Below are 21538 nucleotides of genomic sequence, written 5' to 3'. Positions count from 1 at the left end.
TCCTAAGATCTTGTACTCCAAAAAATCAGTTGATGCTGAAAAATGCTGGGGAGCTCCTGGGCATATTTAACAATAATTCCTTGCACCGACTGTTCTTCTCTGGCAATTTCTAACCATAGCCTTGGTCCCTAATTGTGCTAAGCTGAATTTTCCTAGGTTCAGTTCAGGGTGGGTTCACCAAGCATTAATTTGTTTGGGTACCGGATCTGAACCCCACTAAAGTCAATTGGAGCCAAATGTTATAAAACAGTAATGGTCATTTCTAGACTAATAGTCATGAGATTGTTAAGCAAATGGCATTTAAAAAAAAAAGTCATTTTAAATTGCCAGTAAATGACAGCTCCCATCATATTTCTTCTTCTGGAAAACAAAGCAGCCGGGGAACCCCTTCATGTAAAACAAACCCTTATTCTAGATGATTCTAGGTGATACTCTTTCTTGATAAGATCTTATATTGTAAAATAATCTTTAAAAACACTTCACTTTGAATGCAGAAGTACGTTCTAGTGATTGAGATGTGAATACCTAACCGAAAGATATACAATGGTATTGTAAAAGGGATGTAATTCTTTCCAGTTGTGGCAGCAATGGAGAAAGCATACCCCGAAGCCTGCATTAGAGATTCAGAGTAATTGCTACCCTGAAGTGATAACAGAAGCAAATCATATGTTTATCAAATAGACATATACAGTACATATACAGTGGGGACAGAAAGTATTCAGACCCCCTTAAATTTTTCACTCTTTGTTATATTGTAGCCATTTGCTAAAATCATTTAAGTTCATTTTTTTTTTTCATTAATGTACACACAGCACCCCATATTGACAGAAAAACACAGAATTGTTGACATTTTTGCAGATTTATTAAAAAAAGAAAAACTGAAACACCACATGGTCCTAAGTATTCAGACCCTTATCTGTGACACTCATATATTTAACTCAGATGCTGTCCATTTCTTCTGATCATCATTAAGATGGTTCTACACCTTCATTTGAGTCCAGCTGTGTTTGATTATACTGAGTGGATTTGATTAGGAAAGCCACACACCTGTCTATATAAGACCTTACAGCTCACAGTGCCTGTCAGAGCAAATGAGAATCATGAGGTCAAAGGACTAAGGGACGAGTTTCCGCGCTCACAGACCTGAAGGCTTGCAGCCTCCCCTTACACTTACCCCCAAAGGGGTGAGTTAAAATAGTAAAGGAAAGTTAATTAGGGGTGAATGGCGCTACCTTCCCAGGGTACCTTAATTGAAATATGTTGAGCCTCGAAAGGAGAAATAAAAATAACTAATAAAAATATAAATAAAAATATGAGTAAGTAAGTGTGCTTAGTGCAACACCTTATTCGTTGATGACTTGATCATTCTATGGGACGGAACACCGGACACATTTGAGGAATTCCTCGGACAACTGAATGCCAATAAATATGGAATCACCTTTACAGGAAAGTGGAACCTTGAGAAGATAGAGTACCTTGATTTAGAAATCTTCAAGCTAGGTACATCTTTATGCACTCGCACCTTTTTTAAAGAAACGGACCGCAATGGGTATATACCCAGTTCCAGCTGCCACCACCCGAGGTGGAAGGGAAATGTCCCAAAGGGCCAACTAATGCGGCTTCGCAGGAATTGCGATCTAACTGCGGATTTTGATAAACAAGCAGATGTGCTCATCCAGAGGTTCCAAGAAAAAGGATATGCAGCTAATACCCTAGCAAAGCTGAAACTAGATATCATGAAGATAGATAGGAAGACCTTGTTCAAAAATACTAGGAAGAGAAAAAACGCACAAGGAGAGATTTTGTTCATCACAGGGTACAATAATCAATATAAGGACGTTGAACGGATTATCCACAAGTACTGGCCAATCCTACAAGAAGACAGAGTTTTATCAAAAATCCTCCCTAGGAAACCTAAATTTGTTTACAGGAGAGCACCCAATCTCCGAAACTTTTTAGTACATAATGCTATAGACCCCCCGAAACAAGTTAAAATCAGCACCGGTCTAAAAGGGTTCTATAAATGTCGTAGATGCCTAGCATGTAGAGTCAGCAAACCACAACCTAGGAAAAGAGAAATATTCAAATCTACAGTCGACCACAAACAATATAAGATTAAAAAATTAATCACATGCCAGAGCACTTACGTTACGTATATTATAGAATGTCCATGTCACCTCCAGTACGTGGGAAGAACCACCCGCCCCCTGGCAGTCAGAATCAGGGAACATATTAACAACATAAAGAAGGGGTTCCCTAAACATCATCTGTCCAGACATTTTGATGAGGTACATCAGAGAGAACCCACAGGGCTTGTATTCTATGGTATAGACCATGTGGAAGATCATTGGAGAAGAAACAACAAACTCACTCCGATCTCCCAAAATGAAACTGAGTGGATCTATCGCTTACAATCCCTGGCCCCGAAAGGGTTAAACCTGGACATAGACTTAAATTGCTTTATAGCCAATCCCTAGATATAGGTTTGTTTAATTACCTAATGAACCCGGTGGATGTTTGTTTGGGTAATTAAAACAACGTGGAAGATCATTGGAGAGGAAACAACAAACTCACTCCGATCTCCCAAAATGAAACTGAGTGGATCTATCGCTTACAATCCCTGGCCCCGAAAGGGTTAAACCTGGACATAGACTTAAATTGCTTTATAGCCAATCCCTAGATATAGGTTTGTTTAATTACCTAATGAACCCGGTGGATGTTTGTTTGGGTAATCATTGGGTTAAGTTTTATGTAATTTTGGGCAAAAACTTTCTGATTTTTCCTGGCCCTTCTCCTTTTACTTCCCTTTTAGCTAGAGAGCGGGAAGACAATAGGGTAGAGACCCCCTAATTTAATAAATATTGATTGATAAATATTTTTATTAATTTTTACTTTTATTTTTAATGTTTGGGCTCACACACTTGAATTAAGATCCCTTACCTGGGATCAAGTAATATTAATACTAAAATTAATCTTAGTACTGGCACTCCTCCTGTGCCCCAATATATTCCTTTATGTAGGCTAATATCCTATGACTTCCTACAAATTTATGGGGTATTATCTAATACCATACAGTCTAGGTGTACGGGCCCCCAAGGTATCACTCTGGCTTGGGAATATACGGCCAAAGGCTTACATGTGGAGCCCCTTATGTGGAATGACCCCGGGAGGGGACATAATGGGAAGTACACACATCCGATCACACATGGATGTTTGTTCTGTTATATTATAGAACACCGTATGCATATGCATATGATACCCCATTATGTATATGAATATGAATGCGTGTGATGCCCATACTGTGTTAAGTTGCCTTATTTATATTATTTTATTTATATTATATTACTTAATTTTTATTCTCTTTTATTCTCATATATGCATATGTACGTTTTTATTATGCTGATATCAATTCCTAATTCCGACCTATGCAGGTAAAATTAGATGAAAGGAACCCCATAGGGGGGCTAGAACCCGGGTCTTAGGGACATACTCTACCCTATGACTCTGACATCTCATTCGCACGCAAAGCTTGCATACATAGGGGGTATTATGATATAACATTATGGTTAGATTAGCAATATACTGGGCTATCACTAGGCTCATTTATCGTATGCTTTATCTGACCCCCCCCCCTATTTCTGCATAAAAACAGCTTGGAATGAGAAATGGTATCGCTTAAATGCAGCTTGAGAGGTTATTTATGTAGTTCAGGATCGCATTATGTTATGTCTGCCCTTTTAACGACAAGCGGAGATATAAGTTCAGGTTCCCTTATATGGCAATCGGATTATCCTCCATTGTCTGTTATGATCTGACCTGGGAGGTGACATGAGTCTGTGATCACGCCTAGGGGAGGAGAGTGGGAGGAATATACTATCACTGCTTGTCTTTAAATAGCATAGGACGAGGTACGTTAGCTGCGCCTTTGATAACGTCGATGACGAAACGCGTAAGGCGGAGCTACGCACTGACGTCACACGCAGAAGTAGGAGAGTGTGGAACGCAGCTGAGGCGCACGCCGCGCAGCTGCTGGTTCTAGATGCACGAGCTCTCTCCATACTACATAAACTATACGCTGTGTGACCAATTGGCTTTTAATTTTAATTTTAATTTATTTTCTTTGAGTTATTTATTTATCTCATCTTATGTGCTGTTATGATAGCTAAATAAAGTATTTAAAACGTATCACACTATGGAGCCCTGTTTCTTCCATATGAGGATATACTGAAGGATACTTCACAGCTGGAGCGGGGGACCCTGAGAACCCATAAACATCATATCGCTGCCTGGTACTACACGCTTACTACCCCTGCAGGGGTGTAGGGAGCTGGTGAGTGGGGATCTTTGAGGGGGAGCACCGCAAGTCACTGGATCTGATCAGCTGTTCTCACGAAAGTCACCTACCATAGACGCTTTGCTTTGTTTTTTGTTCTCTGTTTTTTGCTTTTTGCTCCTTGATGCTGGACTTTGATATACATGCAAATTATTTTTTATATATTTTTTATATACTTTTTTATATTTTTTCACTTTTTCACAATTTTTTACCACTTTTTCTGCACTGTATGCCTAAGTTGGGACTACTCATGATATATGTATTTATATTTATTTATTCACTCATGATATATGTATTTATATTTATCTGACTCACTTTATGCATAAAAACACATTTTGGACACACCTGGGGATCAACATAGGATTTAGATATCTTGATTATATCTTGATAGTAGATTGCACACTGGGTCCGAGTAGGGGGATCCCCCTAAGACTGATCCCCTTTCGTGGCACAAACAGTGGTGTTTAATTCATCTTGTATTGTCATACATTATTTTGTATTGTCATATATTAATTTTTATAAGGTGTCACTTATATTATTTTATGGTGGTCAATTACACGGTGTACACCTGTATGAAGGTTTAAGACTGACACGTTAGTATAGTTTATAGTTTATGTTGGATACTGATATTCATTGTCCAATGAATCTGAATGAATAAGGTGTTGCTCTAAGCACACTTACTTACTCATATTTTTATTTATATTTTTATTAGTTATTTTTATTTCTCCTTTTGAGGCTCAACATATTTCAATTAAGGTACCCTGGGAAGGTAGCGCCATTCACCCCTAATTAACTTTCCTTTACTATGAGGTCAAAGGAACTGCCTGAAGAGCTCAGAGACAGAATTGTGGCAAGGCACAGATCTGGCCAAGGTTACAAAAAACTTTCTGCTGCACTTGAGGTTTCTAAGAGCACAGTGGCCTCCATAATCCTTAAATGGAAGATGTTTGGGACGACTAGAACCCTTCCTAGAGCTGGCCGTCCGGCAAAACTGAGCTATCGGGGGAGAAGAGCCTTGGTGAGAGAGGTAAAGAAGAACTCAAAGATCACTGTGGCTGAGCTCCAGAGATGCAGTCGGGAGATGGGAGAAAGTTGTAGAAAGTCAACCATCACTGCAGTCCTCCACCAGTCGAGGCTTTATGGCAGAGTGGCCCGACGGAAGCCTCTCCTCAGTGCAAGACACATGAAAGCCCGCATGGAGTTTGCTAAAAGACACCTGAAGGACTCCAAGATGGTGAAAAATAAGATTCTCTGGTCTGATGAGACCAAGATAGAACTTTTTGGCCTTAATTCTAAGTGGTATGTGTGGAGAAAACCAGGCACTGCTCATCACCTGTCCAATACAGTTCCAACAGTGAAGCATGGTGGTGGCAGCATCATGCTGTGGGGGTATTTTTCAGCTGCAGGGACAGGACGACTGGTTGCAATCGAGGGAAAGATGAATGCACCAAGTACAGTGATATCCTGGACGAAAACCTTCTCCAGAGTGCTCAGGACCTCAGATTGGGCCGAAGGTTTACCTTCCAACAAGACAATGACCCTAAGTACACAGCTAAAATCATGAAGGAGTGGCTTCACAACAACTCCGTGACTGTTCTTGAATGGCCCAGCCAGAGCCCTGACTTAAACCCAATTGAGCATCTCTGGAGAGACCTAAAGATGGCTGTCCACCAACGTTTACCATCCAACCTGACAGAACTGGAGAGGATCTGCAAGGAGGAATGGCAAAGGATCCCCAAATCCAGCTGTGAAAAACTATCTATCAAAAAGACTCATGGTTGTATTAGATCAAAGGGGTGCTTCTACTAAATACTGAGCAAAGGGTCTGAATTCTTAGGACATGTGATATTTCAGTTTTTCTTTTTTAATAAATCTGCAAAAATGTCAACAATTCTGTGTTTTTCTGTCAATATGGGGTGCTGTGTGTACATTAATGAGGAAAAAAATGAACTCAAATGATTTTAGCAAATGGCTGCATTATAAAATAGAGTGAAAAATTTAAGGGGGTCTGAATACTTTCCGTCCCCACTGAATATGCATGTTCCCTCTCCTAGGTCCCTCCATTTTAAAGACTTTGTCCCTGGAGCCCCTCCTCATTTTCACCTCATATCAATACAGTGGTATTACTATGGGGTTGATTTACTAAAACTGAAGAGTGCAAAATCTGGTGCAGCTCTGCATAGGAGCCAATCGACTTCCATTTTTTTTGTCAAACCTTACTTGAAGTTAGAAGCTGATTGGCTACCATACACAGCTGCACAAGATTTTGCATTCTCCAGATTTAGTAAATCAACCCCTATGGTTTCTTAGTACATGCTATGCATCCTGGCCCTCTTACTGGTTGCTAGCGTTTACTTACCTTTAATAGGTTCTGGGGCCCCCTCTTCATTTGGTGCACCCACAGATACAGTAAGTGCATATTTAAGAGGGGCTTTCTCCTCAAAATTTCTCCTGAAGAAGTGGATTATCCATGAAACCCGTCAAGGTGTTTTTAGCGTAATAGAGGTATATAGGTATATATATATATATATATATATATTGGGATTTTAACATCATAATTTTTACAGCATATGTGTGGATGGACCTATTTTATGAGGTGGTGTTGTTGTTGCATTTTTTGCAATACAATTTTGTAGATCTATTGCACTATTTTATGTGTTGTTTTATAAACAATAACATTTTTGGTATCAAATAAAATCTTAGATTTTATTAATTCGAAAAACTGTCATCATTGTTGTACCTTAAAAGTCCCATTGATTTGTTCCCTTTTTTTTGCTCAGATTATGCACTGTATTGTTTCCTATTAGAACATCAATGATTAGGTTACATTTTTTGCTGTTTTACCTTTTACTATTTTTGTTATTAATACTGGTTAAAAGGGATTTTATGTTAGTACCTCATTTTTGTTTTATTCTTGGATTTCATTGTTGATTTTCCAGTGAATACAGATTCCAGTGAAAGTTTCAAAGGTACATATGTGGGAATGTAATCAGGAAAGCTACTGGTATTTCAAGCCATCTGGAAGCCAGTGAATATGCCTATTGTATTTGACTGGTGTAATAGGAAGCCCTGTTGTGGCTGTTTAACACAACCTGTTTAATCTTTTGTCCTACACCGAGTACCAGCTAAAAATAAAAATTACCTTTTACAAATTGTAGGAACAGATGACAGTTTACAGACTGCAGAGAAAAACAGCATGCAGCATGGGGGCTACGTGCTAAGCACTCTTATCTTACAGTACTGGACTCCTGAGTTATATTAGATGGAAACCCTACATGGATGGTAAGTCGTTTTCTAAAGCACTGCATATAATAACCATTCACCGAGTTAGATTTTTAAATTTTTTTCATCCCTTCCACATCTCAGAGCTGATTATCTACTCTAACCTCTTTTTTCAACCACTTCCTGTTTGGATGCACTTTTTTCATCACCAATACTAGTGAACATTTAGGAAGATAGCAGAGCATAAAGCAATGTTAAAGCGGAGCTCCAGCCCCCCCACCAAAAAATTAAAAGTCAGCAGCTACAAATACAGACATACCCCACTTTTAAGTACACAATGGGGTTTATTTACTAAAGCTAAAAATTGCAAAATCCGGCTCACTTCTGCATAGAAACCAATTAGCTTCCAGTTTTTATTACCGAAGCTTGATTGAACAAGCTGGAGTTAGAAGCTCATTGGTTTCTATGCAGAAATGAGCCTGATTCTGCACTTTCCAGCTTTAGTAAATAAACCCCATTGTGTACTTAAAAGTGGGGTATGCCTGTACTGTCGTTTAATATTAGGCCACTTACCTGTCCAGGGATCCCATGATGTTGGCACCTCAGCCAATTTTCCAATCGTCTCTCGGGCGCTGCCGCCACCATTCCTTGTAAAGGAAACCGGCAGCCGGTTTCCTACTGCACATGCGCAAAGCGCGCTGTGCTTTCTGAATGGCCCGGCGGCGGTGGAAGAAGGAGAGGGCCAAACTTCTGGGGACCCTCGCCGCGGCGAGGTCTCCCAGAAGTGGGAGACAGGTACAGGTACCCGCTCCCCCCTCCTCCACGAAAGGTACCAAATGTGGCAGCGAAGGGGGGGAGCAAACAACCAAAGCTTGGGTGGAGCACTGCTTTAAAGGCTGATTATGTGCAAAGAGCAAAGATGCTTTTGTACACCTTTTGGTTGTGTATATAGAGAATGGGTGGCTGTGACAGGGAATACATTAAAGCTGGCCATAGATGGGTCATTTTTTTTTCTGTTCAGTCAGTGGGCTGAGCGAAAAATAGAAAACAAAAGTTGACCTAACAATCGACTGAGCTTCGATCCATCTATGGCAGCTTTAGAATAAACTGTGTACTGTACATGTATACAGGATGCTTTACTCAATTTTTCTAATAGGCAGCAACTTTAGCTTTAGTATGTGCATTTTATTTAATTGCTTATGATTCTTTGTAGCATCAAATCCTGTGACTAACAAATCTCATAGCTGGTACGGCAATATTTTTTATAACTTTAAAGCAGAGCTCCACCCAAAAGGGGAAGCTCCATTGTTTTCTTCCTTCCCCCCCTCCACTGCCACACCTTGGCACCTTTCGAGGGAGGGAGTGTGTACCTACTTTTGACAGGTACCCATCCCCACTTCCAAGAGACCTCACCGTGGCGAAGTCCCCCGGAAGTTCGCCCACCCTCCTCCTTCCACCGCTGCCAGGCTTTTCAAAAAGTGCAGCACGCTTCGCTGCATGTGCAGTAGGAAACCGGCTGTGAAGCCGTAAAGGCTTCACTGCCGGTTCCCCTTACAAGGAATGGCGTCGGCAGCACCCGAGAGCCGGTAGAAAAACCCAATGCGGTGCCAAATTCACGGGATCCCTGGACAGTTAAGTATCCTAATATTACAAATCAGCAGCTACAGTATTTGTAGCTGCTGACTTTAAATTTTTTGATGAGGGGGCTGGAGCTCTGCTTTAAGAAATCTATACAGATTTAGTCCAGAGTAAGGCACGAACAAACTAATTATTCTGCAAAAAAAAAAAAAAAAAACGAGTGACAAATCTTCTTGACTTTAAGAATGGAAGTTATATACAGTATACGGTATACAGTATACACAGTGCATTTTCAAATTAAACATTAAAAAGTGGAATTAAAGTGGACTTCTGTAAGATACTCTTCAATTGGCAAGTTAGAAGGGTGTTCACTTCAGCCTGAACCACTATTATCAATGTGTGTCTGCAGTATGCCTACAAAATAATAATTTAAGATTATTCATTTTGGCCTTGTGAGAGTTGCTATAAAAGAACTAATTTTATCTGGCCAGAGATATGAGGTGTGGGTCATTAAATAAAGCTATTTTGAGCCAGACTGGGTGACAGAAAAAGCAACAAAAGTTAACCATCCTAAGGGCAGGAGAAAAGACTGGACAAGTCTGCCCTTATCTGATATCTATTGTTCCCCTGGAGGTAAAATAATCTTGACTACTTCCAGTTATAACTATTAACATAAGTGCACAGACAACCTGAGCATTCGTACAACATGTTTATGCCAGTATACTGTAAAAACAAAAAAAAGAAGAAAAACCTTCTAATAGTTGGAATATCCCTGCATATCCAATGATCATATAATGTCTATGACCACCAAGATTAGGTAATCAACATGGCTGGAGGGTAAGTAGGGAGAGTATGGCCGGCCTAACTTTGCCATCACCACCAATTTATTTAGAAGGGAGACTTACAATTTCTATATTGTAAAAATACTGCTTCCAACACTACTGACTAAAAAAATAGCTTTCATCCACTTACAAAATAGTTCAATGTGTTGTACATCTTAGGTCTTTTTAGTTAGGTACTTGAATATTTAGTTTGTTTTCTTTCTTTACAAGAAAAACATTTTGAATATATCAGTACAGATTCTGTTTGATCTTTTAAGGTGCCTTGTCCATATGCTTTAGATTAGCTTTAGAAGTTATAATAAGCCACCATTCAGGTTTCAGAATGCCATGCTTACACAGAAAAACATTTTTAATCAAATCATTTAACTGCTCTTCTAGCAATGTGATATACACTATATTATTAAAAGTATTGGAATGCCTGCCTTTACACGCACATGAACTTTAATGGCATCCCAGTCTTAGTCCGTAGGGTTCAATATTGAGTTGGCCCACCCTTTGCAGCTACAACAGCTTCAACTCTTCTAGGAAGGCTGTCCACAAGGTTGAGGAGTGTGTCTATGTGAATGTTTGACCATTCTTCCAGAAGCACATTTGTGAGGTCAGGCACTAATGTGGACGAGAAAGCCTGACTCGCAGTCTCTGCTCTAATTCATCTCAAAGGTGTTCTATCAGGTTGAGGTCAGGACTCTGTGCAGGCCAGTCAAGCTCCTCCACCCCAAACTCGCTCATTCATGTCTTTATGAACCTTGCTTTGTGCACTGGTGCACAGTCATTTTGGAACAGGAAGGGGCCATCCCCAAACTGTTCCCACAAAGTTAGGGGCATGAAATTGTCCAAAATGTCTTGGTAAGCTTGGTAAGAACACCATTGGGATTATTTAGACTCGAGACTGCGAGCCAGGCCTTCCCATCCACATCAGTGCCTGACCTTAGAAATGCACTTCTGGAAGAATGGTCAAACATTCCCATAGACACACTCCTAAACCTTGTGGATAGCCTTTCCAGAAGAGTTAAAGCTGTTATAGCTAAAAAGAGTGGGCCAATTCAAAATTGAACCCTACGGACTAAGACTGGGGTGCCATTAAAGTTCATGTGTGTGTAAAAGCATGCATATATTTAAAACAAATGTACTAACAGATTGATACATTGTGAAGGGGTTTAAAGCCTGGTACACACTACCAGGTTTTTTTTAGCTCAACTCACAGCTCAGATCTGAGTCGCTGTACTAACAATCTGATATTAGTATAGTGATCTCCCCCTGCTGTGCTATTGTGTTCTGACAGGGGGACAGCCCCCCCGCCAGAATACTCCAGTAAGCACCTCTGGCTGAGAGCACTAATCATGAGCCGGTCGGCTGCTGGTTTTCCAGCATGCATGTCCGTTCTGTTGGCCGAACGTTGCCGGGTTTTTATTTAACTGGCTGATGTCACCCAACATTCGGCCTGTGTGTACTAGGCTTAAGCACCCTTAAATATAATCTACTGTTGGTTGTTAATGGTGTAGACAAAACTGGCGTGCAGACCTTAATTGCTAATTATATTCAGAATGCCATTCTACCTTGTTGTATTTAAACAGTCATGATCAATAATATATATCAATTTAAGGTACATATATTTACTCACCACATCCAGTCTGTGTTCTCCAGTCACCAACACTAATCCCTAGTGCTTGACAAACAAGTGCATAAGCCTGAATTGCCTGGCAAAGGCTAGTGCCATTGTCTCGAGAACCACAAAGGTCATATACACAGCTGTGGACAAAGGCAGTGGGATCCACTACGGTGCCACATTCCCACAGTGGACTTCCTGTGAGGTTAATAAACCCACAGTATTCTGAGGTAAAATAAAGTGACTCCATTGCTGAATCACACATACTGCAGTTATCTACACACCCAGAGGAACACTTCCAGTCCGGATGATACACTCTCCAGCTATCTCCCAGATCTATGACAGATATAGCTGCTCTTCCATCTGAGCGGAGGGTATCATCTTCAGGATTCTTGTTGTAGTTTCCGCACATCCCACAGGTAGAGTTGATGTATGTGCCAGGTACTGATATAGAAGCATAGTGTTCTCCATCATACATCACTAGTAGTCCAAAATCAGTTTCCACAGCAGTTGTGAGTCCACTTTGGTATATTTTAATGGCACCATGTTCTAAACTTATCGGAAGTGAAAATATCAGATTGTTTACCTGTAGTAAAGCAAATGTGATAATGGTTAAACAGTGTTTGTTTAAACAACACAAATTCCACACACATAAAACCACACTACTTAGAAAGCTAATATCCCTGTGGTAATAAGAAATATTAATGATGAATAATGTTCAAAATTAAAAGGAACCAATGTAAGGCCCTGTGTCAAAGAGCTTTGGGTTTGTGTCAATAGCATTAGTTTGACATCAGTTTGAGATGCTACTGAGAACAAAATGTATTTGAAGTGAACGGAAGTCCGAAAACACAGGCCCTTAATATGTGTTAATTAGCGCAGTACTTTTATGCACGGGCAATCTATTTTGTAAAGACACAAAGTTTATATAATGAAATTCTGAGACTTCCCTGATCTTGGATGGCATGCCTTAGCTTGTAGGCAAAGCAATTTAGCAAGAATCACAATGTGGTTCCTCTTTGAGAATCTCAGGTAACTAAAAATGTTTATCTTTTCTTTTCTTCTCAGACACAATCATTGTTAATTGCAGTATAATTTTACCCTTTTCTTCCCTTTTTTCTCAGTGTTTTACACAAAAGTAATTTCCAATTCTTCGACATTTAAGATAATATGAGGTAGTTATCTAAATATTATACAAATGAATTACATGGAACTCCCTTTCATTTTTTTTTTCTTTTATTGCATGTATCTATAATTGGCCCCTAAATGATCTTTTGTGCATTCTCAGGCATTAGTGCTCTGTGCTGATCCAAAAATCCGATGGAGCACATTAAAAGAAGTCAAGACCATCTTTTTGCTGTCTGTGCAGAATAAGGAAGAATGTAAGAATGTGGTTCAAACACAAGATACTTTAAGGCCATATACAGCTTTTTGCAGGCACTGGTACTTATTCCCAAATAATAGGATTATTCAGGAACAGTATATTCAGTGACAGTTTGCTTTAAATTTGACCTCTTTCCATATGAAAGTTTAGCTATAACCCTCTCAGTTGCTTAGGTTTAATATAGTAACTCCTAATTCATAAAAAAAAAAAATGTAAATATTACAAATTTTACAAAAGATCCAAGCAGAGGTGAGTTGTATTTTGTATCAAATTATTCACTTTAGCCTAATTTGTCTTTCTAGATTTTGGCGAGATTCTCCATGGTGGACAGACTGTAATATAGACAAGTCTGTCTCTAAATTCTTTACTGCTCGCTATCGCATCTTTCAGATAATTGATTCGGGGTGTTAAATGTCTTCCAGTTTTAAGCATATTTTTTAAAGCCCTCTTTGTCTGTTTTTGTATAATCATTTGGTTAGAATTCAACCCACTTTTCTGTTTCTCTTCTGTTCTTGTTACCCCTAATGAACCCTTAAGTTACAGAATGTAACAAAAAACCATTTGGAAGAAATGGCTGGACATTTGCCATAGATGCTAACAGACTGCAAATGGAGCCAAATGATTCTAGTTGTTGAAGTAAATTCACGAGGATGTGTATCAAAAAACCCTTATCTGACTTTGAGCACACAAGAAAAAGAAAACGTAGGAACTGCAGTCTCATCTTATTGAGGTAATGCCCTTAGGTTGAAAAAACTATAGTCTGCTGATAGAAATACATTTACCTAATAAATTAATGGTATTTTTGCAATTTTTGACCATTTTATGATCCTAGATTATTATTGTCATGATAAATTAACACATTCCTGGACGACTGCTTTGTCAAATAATAAAAACTTCTACTTGAGAAGGCATATCTTAGAACAAACCTATGCTTTGGTCATGCAGGGCACAGCAACATATTCCAGTAGCACATAATCACCCTACCTTCACTTTCCTACTGTTCTAATTAGCCTCTAGCTCAGTGGTTCTCAACCTGGGGGTCGGGACCCCCTTGGGGGTCAAATGATGATTTGCCAGGGGTCACCAAATCCTTGGCTTTTTCTGAAGCCCGCACCGCTCTCCCAGCCTTTTTGTGGCCTCCCAGCAGAGCTGTCCCTTGAGCCTACAGCCGCCCGCCGTCTGGAGGAGACCCTATCTCCTGATTTCGGCATAGGTGTCACTGCTACGAGACACCACAAAGTCGGAGACACAGTGAGTAACACTACCTGTGACTGTAGTTGCCATTAAAAGTCCCCACTACAGTTCTCAGATCAGCAGATGAGCTTGATCAAGAGCACCTAAGTTGGCTGATCAGAACTCCCCACCAACATTGTCACTCATCCTATTCCCCCCACTGCCCCCCCCCCCCCCACCACCAAGGAGTAAGAGAAGGAATAAAAATAGAGAATACATAGAAGGGATAGGAAAAGAGGGGGAGGAAAAAGGGAGAGAAAGAATAAGAGAAAGAACAAGAAAGATGGCTAGAAAGAGGGATGTGGGGAAAAAACAAGAAATTAGGATAGAGAGAGATAAAAGGGAAAGAAAGGAGAACAAAGAGAAAGAGTGGTACATCCTAAAATGTACCATAAGGGGTTTTAATACTGAGCGAGTGGAAGGGACTCGGGGAGCACTAAATGTCCGTGGGTTAGGGGTGCAAATTACTTGTCTTGCCTTGGGTGCAGACAACCCATGCTATGAAAATAATTTTACGGTTGGGGGTCTCCACAACTTGGGAAATTTTATCAAGGGGTCACGGCACTAGAGCGGTTGAGAACCACTGCTCTAGCTGAAGCTTACACAGGGCTGAGGACTGCCCCCATATGACAGTGTTTGGCCAAGCACCAGTGCTATCATATGAGAGGAAGGGGAATAAATGACATGCTCATGCACCTGAAAATACCAGGTATTTTCTTCTCTCTTGGCAGATGAATGGCATGGCAGGCCAGCAAATGATATGTTAAAGCAGAATTCAACTCTCTCAATTCGCAATAAATATTTTAAGCCTTAAGCTACTAGCCTTAGTAAATGGATAGGAAAGTATATTTAATTTACTTGTTTTAACCTTTTTTGTTATATTTCATCAGTTGCTTCCTGGTTTCTGGCCTAGGCCAAACAACATATGTTATACATCCCAGGAGTCTTTTGTGGCCTTTTTTTACTTTCATATTGGAGGACAGAAGGAACTTTTTCAGCTAAGAATGCCCCCCTGTCTGCATGCCTGAGCTATGCTGCATGAAATCATCTGCCCTTACTCAAGATGCCCACCGCTTAAGATACCTATTAAAAATACTAGGTGGGGGGGGGGGGGTTCTCAGCAACTAAAGCATTGAGACATGGATGGATGAGTGAGCTTGCTGTGGACATTAAAAATGAACTAAATAGTGTTTTCAGTTTGTGGTGCTCAGAGATGCAGTTGAGTTTCACTTTGTGCTAACGGGGCCAGACATTAGAGCACACCTGGTGCTTTGCCAGCAATTTGCATTTCCCCATATCTTTATATAGGGAGCACAGAGGGGCACTGTTCTATCTCTGAACCTCATAAGAGAATATTTATGTTCCATTGTAAAAAATCCCCTTTGTAATGTCATGATTTCTCTATTGCATTTTATCCCATTTACAACAGATATCTGCACTGCATGCCAGAATTTGAGAAAATGTTTTCTCTATAAAGAATTACCATATTAAAGCCTGCCATACATGTTTCAGATTTCAGCCAACTTTTGCTACATCGGACAAAATTTGAGCCATCGGTGGCCTTTTCGGTACCATTCGGCTCAACAAATTTTAAGTGGAATATCCAAGGAACATATCCAAGGAGCAAGATGGAAAATTGTCAGTCAAACTGAAATAAAGCTGGACACAGACAGATTGAGGTCATCATGAACCGGCCAAATTTCGATCCACATATGGGCAGGCTGGTTGTACTGAAGTTGATCCATCCATTAACAGTACAGCCAGCCTGTTGGATTTCTTTCATGCAATAACTGCCGGTGGCTATAGCTGCAAACAGTGATCATTGCATTCTGATACTGTAGATGGAAAACCTCTTACTGGAAGAACACAATAGTGCTGTGGGAGGGATTTCCCCATCTACTCTGAATGTGCTGGTGGGGGAATCAAGCAATTTTCTTCCCTTCAACCCATGGTTGAAGGAAAGAAAATAGGTTAATGTATGGCCTGCCTAAAGCCAGCAATAGACAGTTTGAATCTCGGCCGATTCAGCAGGGACCATCCCATATTTAAACCATTTATGGGCAGGCTGGTTGCACCCAAGTTGATTTTTCATGTGATTATTGCAAGCGGCAATAACCGCTTAAAAATCCTTACATGCTCTCCCTGCTTTGTAACGTTTAGGAGGTGGCTATAGAGTGAGCCTGGCCATAGACGGAGAAAATTGCTTGATTTGCCCTATCAATACAGTCATTGTTGATGGGGAAATCCCTCCCATGGAGTCCTTGTGTTCTCCTGGGGGAGGGGGGGCGGGGTAAGCCGTCCCCGTTGGGAGAACACAGTGATTATTACTAGTGACTATAACAGCCTCTAGCAATAATCAAATGTAAAATCTGACAGGGTGGTTGTACATGAGTTGATCGATCAACTTTGGTACATTCAGCCTGCCCATACATGGTGAATGGGAACACATACTTATAGTGAGGTTTTCTCAAATTTGACTGTAAAAGTGGAAACTCACTTTACACTAACTGGACCACTGCACTCCAGTCACAATTTTCGGGGAGCCATAATTGAGGAAAGATAGCATGCAGATAAGTGTAATTAACACATTACACTAACTTTTCTATAGATATTTTATGAAGCTTTTCATTAGGAGCATCAACTTTAAAAGCCCTTGGTGAAAAAGTAATATCCAATCCTTAAAAGACATACTGTATATGCTGAACGCTTGCTACTGTATATGGAAAATGTCATGTTTATCTTTGGGTCACATTCCTGTATTTGATATTTTTAATTGTGCAAAATTTACAACTGCATATGATATATTTTTTAAAAGAACAGTTTACAAGTATTGTGTAGAAGTGTGCAGAGTCTTAACAGCAGATGTTGCAGCAGCAGATCAAGCAAAGGCCACTGTAGAGCAGTGGCATATCCAGAGTCTAGTCTTGGGAGGGGCACTACCAGAAAATAATGTGTTGCTTACAGAACTGTATTTAACGTATCATACAGTCCGGCCACCCGCGATCGCTCCCCACAGAGATGGAACAGCGGTCTACCGAGGCAGACCACTGTTCTGTCAGAGATGAACAGAGTGATCTTGTGTTCCTGCTAACACGGATCACTCTGTTCATCTAGTGAATCCATCCCCCACACGGTTAGCAAGCACCCCCTAGGGATACAGTTAACCCTTTGATTGCCCCTGATGTTAACCCTTTCCCAGTGTCATTAGTACAGTGACAGTGCATATTTTTAGCTCTGATCACTGTATTAGTATCACTGGTCCCCAAAAAAGTGTCAAAAGTGTCAGTTAGGTGTCTGATCTGTCCCTTGCAATGTTGCAGTCGCCGCCATTACTAGTAAAAAATAAATAAATAAAAATGCTGTAACTATATCCCCTATTTTGTAGGCGCTATAACTTTTGTGCAAACCAGTCAATATACACTTATTGGGGTATTTTTTTTTTACCAAAAATATGTAGCAGAATACATATTGGCCTAAATTGACAAAGACATTTTTTTATAGCAAAAAGTAAAAAATATTTATTTCTCTTTAGAAAATTGTCGCTCTTTTTTTGTTTATATCGCAAAAAATGAAAAGCGCAGAGGTGATCAAATACCACCAAAAGAAAGCTCTATTTGTGGGAAAAAAAGAACATCAATTTTACAACGTTGCACGACTGTGCAACTGTCAATCAGTAACGCAGCACAGTATTTCAAAAAAATGGCCTGGTCATGAACGGGTGGGGGGTAAAACTTTCCAGAGCTGAAGGAGTTAACTTTGAACAAGACTTTTTTTTTTTCATAAATAATGGCACACATGTATTTTGTACTTTTACACATTGATTAATTTTTTTACTCACTTTTGATAAAGTATTTTGGTGCTCTGGTGGGGGGAGGGGCTCCCATGCAGGAGCAATGGAGATGAGCAGGGTCCCGGTAATTGCACTGTCTGCAGGCAGGGCAGCATCAGATGACAGTGTTCACTGCTTCTTCCTCCTGTGTACATGCCACACTGCAACCTGCAGTATGGATAAGATGGAGGGAGCAGGTGGGTGGAGCCAACACTCTCAGCTCAGGGCGGAGAAGGAAGAAGGCTCCTCTCTGAATGCTGGGGCTCTCCTCCTCCGCTGCTCCGACCTGACTGACGTCACTGGTTGCTAGACACCAGGTGGCCCAGGTGCTAGCAACCAGAGTGCAGGGAAAACTATAGGTCAAGCTAGCGCGCGGCTCCACCCACCTCCTCCGTCCTGGTCCAGCCAGGCTTTATGACATTACACAGAGTCTCTCTCTCGGCACCGCTGATCGGCTGATGATACTGGTGTGAGAGAGAGAGACTTGCAGTCAGTCAGTGATATTTTCGGGGGGGGGGGGGCAATTGCCACATTGCCCCCCCAATCCACCCCTGCTGTAGAGGTAAGTGTAACTTTCACATGGCATGTACTCATTACACAGCTGTCCATTAACAAGTACACAACTGTACCAGACTGCTTTGTACAGCAGTAAGGGCTCACTCACAAGCAATATTAACCTCATAAAATATTTCACTAATGCATATTTCGACAAGTTTTCAATTTGTTTTAACAGATCTGTATTTAACAGACTTGAGAGGAAATGTCAAGTCTCTGAAATAAAAAAAATACAGCATGTTTTTTTTTTTACATGTCTCATTTTATAGGGCCAATTTAGAAATACTGAAAATTGTTTTCTTGCATTTACTGTGACTAAACTTAAAATGTAAAGTTTTACCTAAATGTTTCTAGTGTTCACAGTGCAAACAGTTTCAACAACATGCGCTAGCCATAAAGCTGAGAAAAAGATATTTTTTAATTTCCCAAACAACACCATAAATTCTAATAATCCACGCATAAATACTGTATTCCTTCAAATTATTACTACAATTGTGGGTCCTATGGGAATTTAAAAAACGTACTTATGCAATGTATTTTGGTGCACATTAAAGTATTAAAGAAAATATAATTTTGTTGCAATGGAAATTTAATTATAGCTTACTGCACGCCAGCTTTCCAAATGTTTCCACTAGATGACTATAAAAGTCTACAAAAACAAAAATAACCTTGCGCTAACTCTAAACCATGCTAATCCAAAAGACATATAAGCCGCTGACACTGCAAATAGAAATTTTGCTGAAAACTGTAGAGTGTATAAAGTGGGTGTAGCGCTATAAATTCAAAGTGATTCAAAGTATATATTGATGAATAATATTACATAAACAATATTAATAAATATATAGATAATAAGTGTCCATCGTGAATGAGTCAAAATAGTAATAATAATAGACTATTTTGACTCATTCACGATGGACACTTATTATCTATATATTTATTAATATTGTTTATGTAATATTATTCATCAATATATACTTTGAATCACTTTGAATTTATAGCGCTACACCCACTTTATACAGACTATAAAAGTCTAAAGCCTAAACTTGTATTTTTAGTCTGGGATTGAGTAGAGAAGGGTTAAAACATAGTTTTTTTTGCTTTCTGTGCCCCTGCTGGGTAGACTAATTTTCCTGTTTGTGGTACATAAAGTAACAGTAAATCCAAAATTCTACAGCTGTAACTTCCACAAGATGCGGGAGAAAATCTTCACAAATTGTGATAACAACTGTTCTAGAGGTTATTTACTTCCTCTTTAAACGTTTCCTGTTGTGTCTTATGCCCTGTACGCACGGTCGGATTTGCCCACGGAAAATGTTCGATGGGAGCTTTTTGTCAGAAATTCCGACCGTGTGTAGGCTCCATCAGACATTTTCCATCGGAATTTCCGACACACAAAATTTGAGATCTGGATCTCAAATATTCCGACAACAATATCTGTTGTCTATAATTCCGATCATGTGTACACAATTCCGACGCACAAAGTTCCATGCATGCTCGGAATCAAGCAGAAGAGCCGCACTGGCTATTGAACTTCATTTTTCTCGGCTTGTCGTACGTGTTATACGTCACAGCGTTCTTGGCAAATGGAATTTCTGACAACATTTGTGTGACCGTGTGTATGCAAGACAAGTTTGAGCCAACATCCGTCGGAAAAAAAACATGGATTTTTTGTCGAAATGTGCGATCGTGTGTACAGGGCATTACAGTCACAAAGTGAAGGGGTAAACACAAGGGGGCACAGCATATTAATATATAAAAAAGAGCTATTGACCTGCCGTTGCAAGCATTGTTCTGACCATTATGTATTTTCTGGATTTTTAAAAGAAAGTCAGTTCCCCCTATTAAATGTTTGTGCTTGAACTGACATCTACCAGTGAAATTTCTATACTGGGTGAAATTTGGTTAGCAAGAGAATGCAGCAAAAGTCAATTTATATGAGAGGAGAGTGTTGCACACAGTTGATGTCCCTAGGCCAGAAGACATTCTGATCCATGCCAAACAAGGAAACACTAATCCTGCGTCCTAAGTTCTTCACTAATTTCAGTGGAGGAATCAAGAGACATTGTTGTAATGCATTCTGCGTTAATCAATAATTGGTCAGTATAATGGCTATAGCTAGGCTTTTGTGGGACGTGGGTTGGTGGCAAAGCTTTCCGTAGGAACGTCCAAGCTACATTTAATTCAGACAGCAGAGATTATATATCTGTGTCAAGCAAATCTCCCTCAAGTAGCTATTAAAAATAGTTTTACCTTTACTTTTCCAAAGCTTCCCTTGGGAATGACAATATTATGGGAATACACCTCCACAGAAATGTCCTTTAGCCATGATACCAAGGATGATCCACGATTCTCATTTTTGGCTTCAACACTAAAAAATGGAAGTTGATTCCCTGTCAGGCAATTTCTTGCAAGTAAATAGGCACATGAACCTTGAAAGTGGAAAAGGAGTCCATCAAATGTGTGGTAATGAGGGTCTCCAAACACTACACATGTGCTGCTCTCAACAGGTAGACACTGGAAATATTTCTCCCTTGGTTCACACACTTCATATGGGCCACAGACTGTCTCTTGACAAGATATCTCATTATTTAAATCGAGGCAACGGCATCTTGTAGAGCAGTTTGCATTTTCCCAAAATTGCTGTCCTCCTCGTATAAAATGGCCTGAAAAGAAGATAACAACATCATTACCACCAATATGGAATATGTTTTGCATTTGTTCAATCATAAATTGGACTTGAGACAAAGTGATTCTCAGTTTGAGTTTTAAAATGCATACTAATACAGTCGTTCATGCCCACAGCAACTAATTACCAACAATGCACCTCCTGGCCTCTAAACTGTGGTCCAGTGACTTAAAATGACCAATTTTTAGGGTTTTGAAATGTTTCAGGTCTCCTACATATAAAAGTTCCTTTCCCTTCCCAGCAGCCTTTGTTGTATGTGTTGTAGGAGGC

General features: G+C 40.0%; 1 protein-coding gene across 1 annotated transcript in view; it reads right to left on the bottom strand.

Moving 5' to 3' along the window:
• Nucleotides 1-21538, bottom strand: part of TECTA (tectorin alpha) — a 193555-nt gene that overhangs the window by 123000 nt on the left and 49017 nt on the right. Inside the window, exons 6-7 of the mRNA XM_073601118.1 lie at nucleotides 20833-21245; nucleotides 11597-12167 (exon numbers count right to left, since the gene is read on the bottom strand). Coding sequence (XP_073457219.1) covers nucleotides 11597-12167; nucleotides 20833-21245 — 984 coding nt within the window. The remainder of the gene's footprint in view (nucleotides 1-11596; nucleotides 12168-20832; nucleotides 21246-21538) is intronic.

The sequence above is a fragment of the Aquarana catesbeiana genome, linkage group LG10 (assembly GCF_042186555.1).
Source record: "Aquarana catesbeiana isolate 2022-GZ linkage group LG10, ASM4218655v1, whole genome shotgun sequence".
NCBI lineage: Eukaryota > Metazoa > Chordata > Amphibia > Anura > Ranidae > Aquarana > Aquarana catesbeiana.
This window is presented reverse-complemented; position numbering and strand designations above follow the sequence as displayed.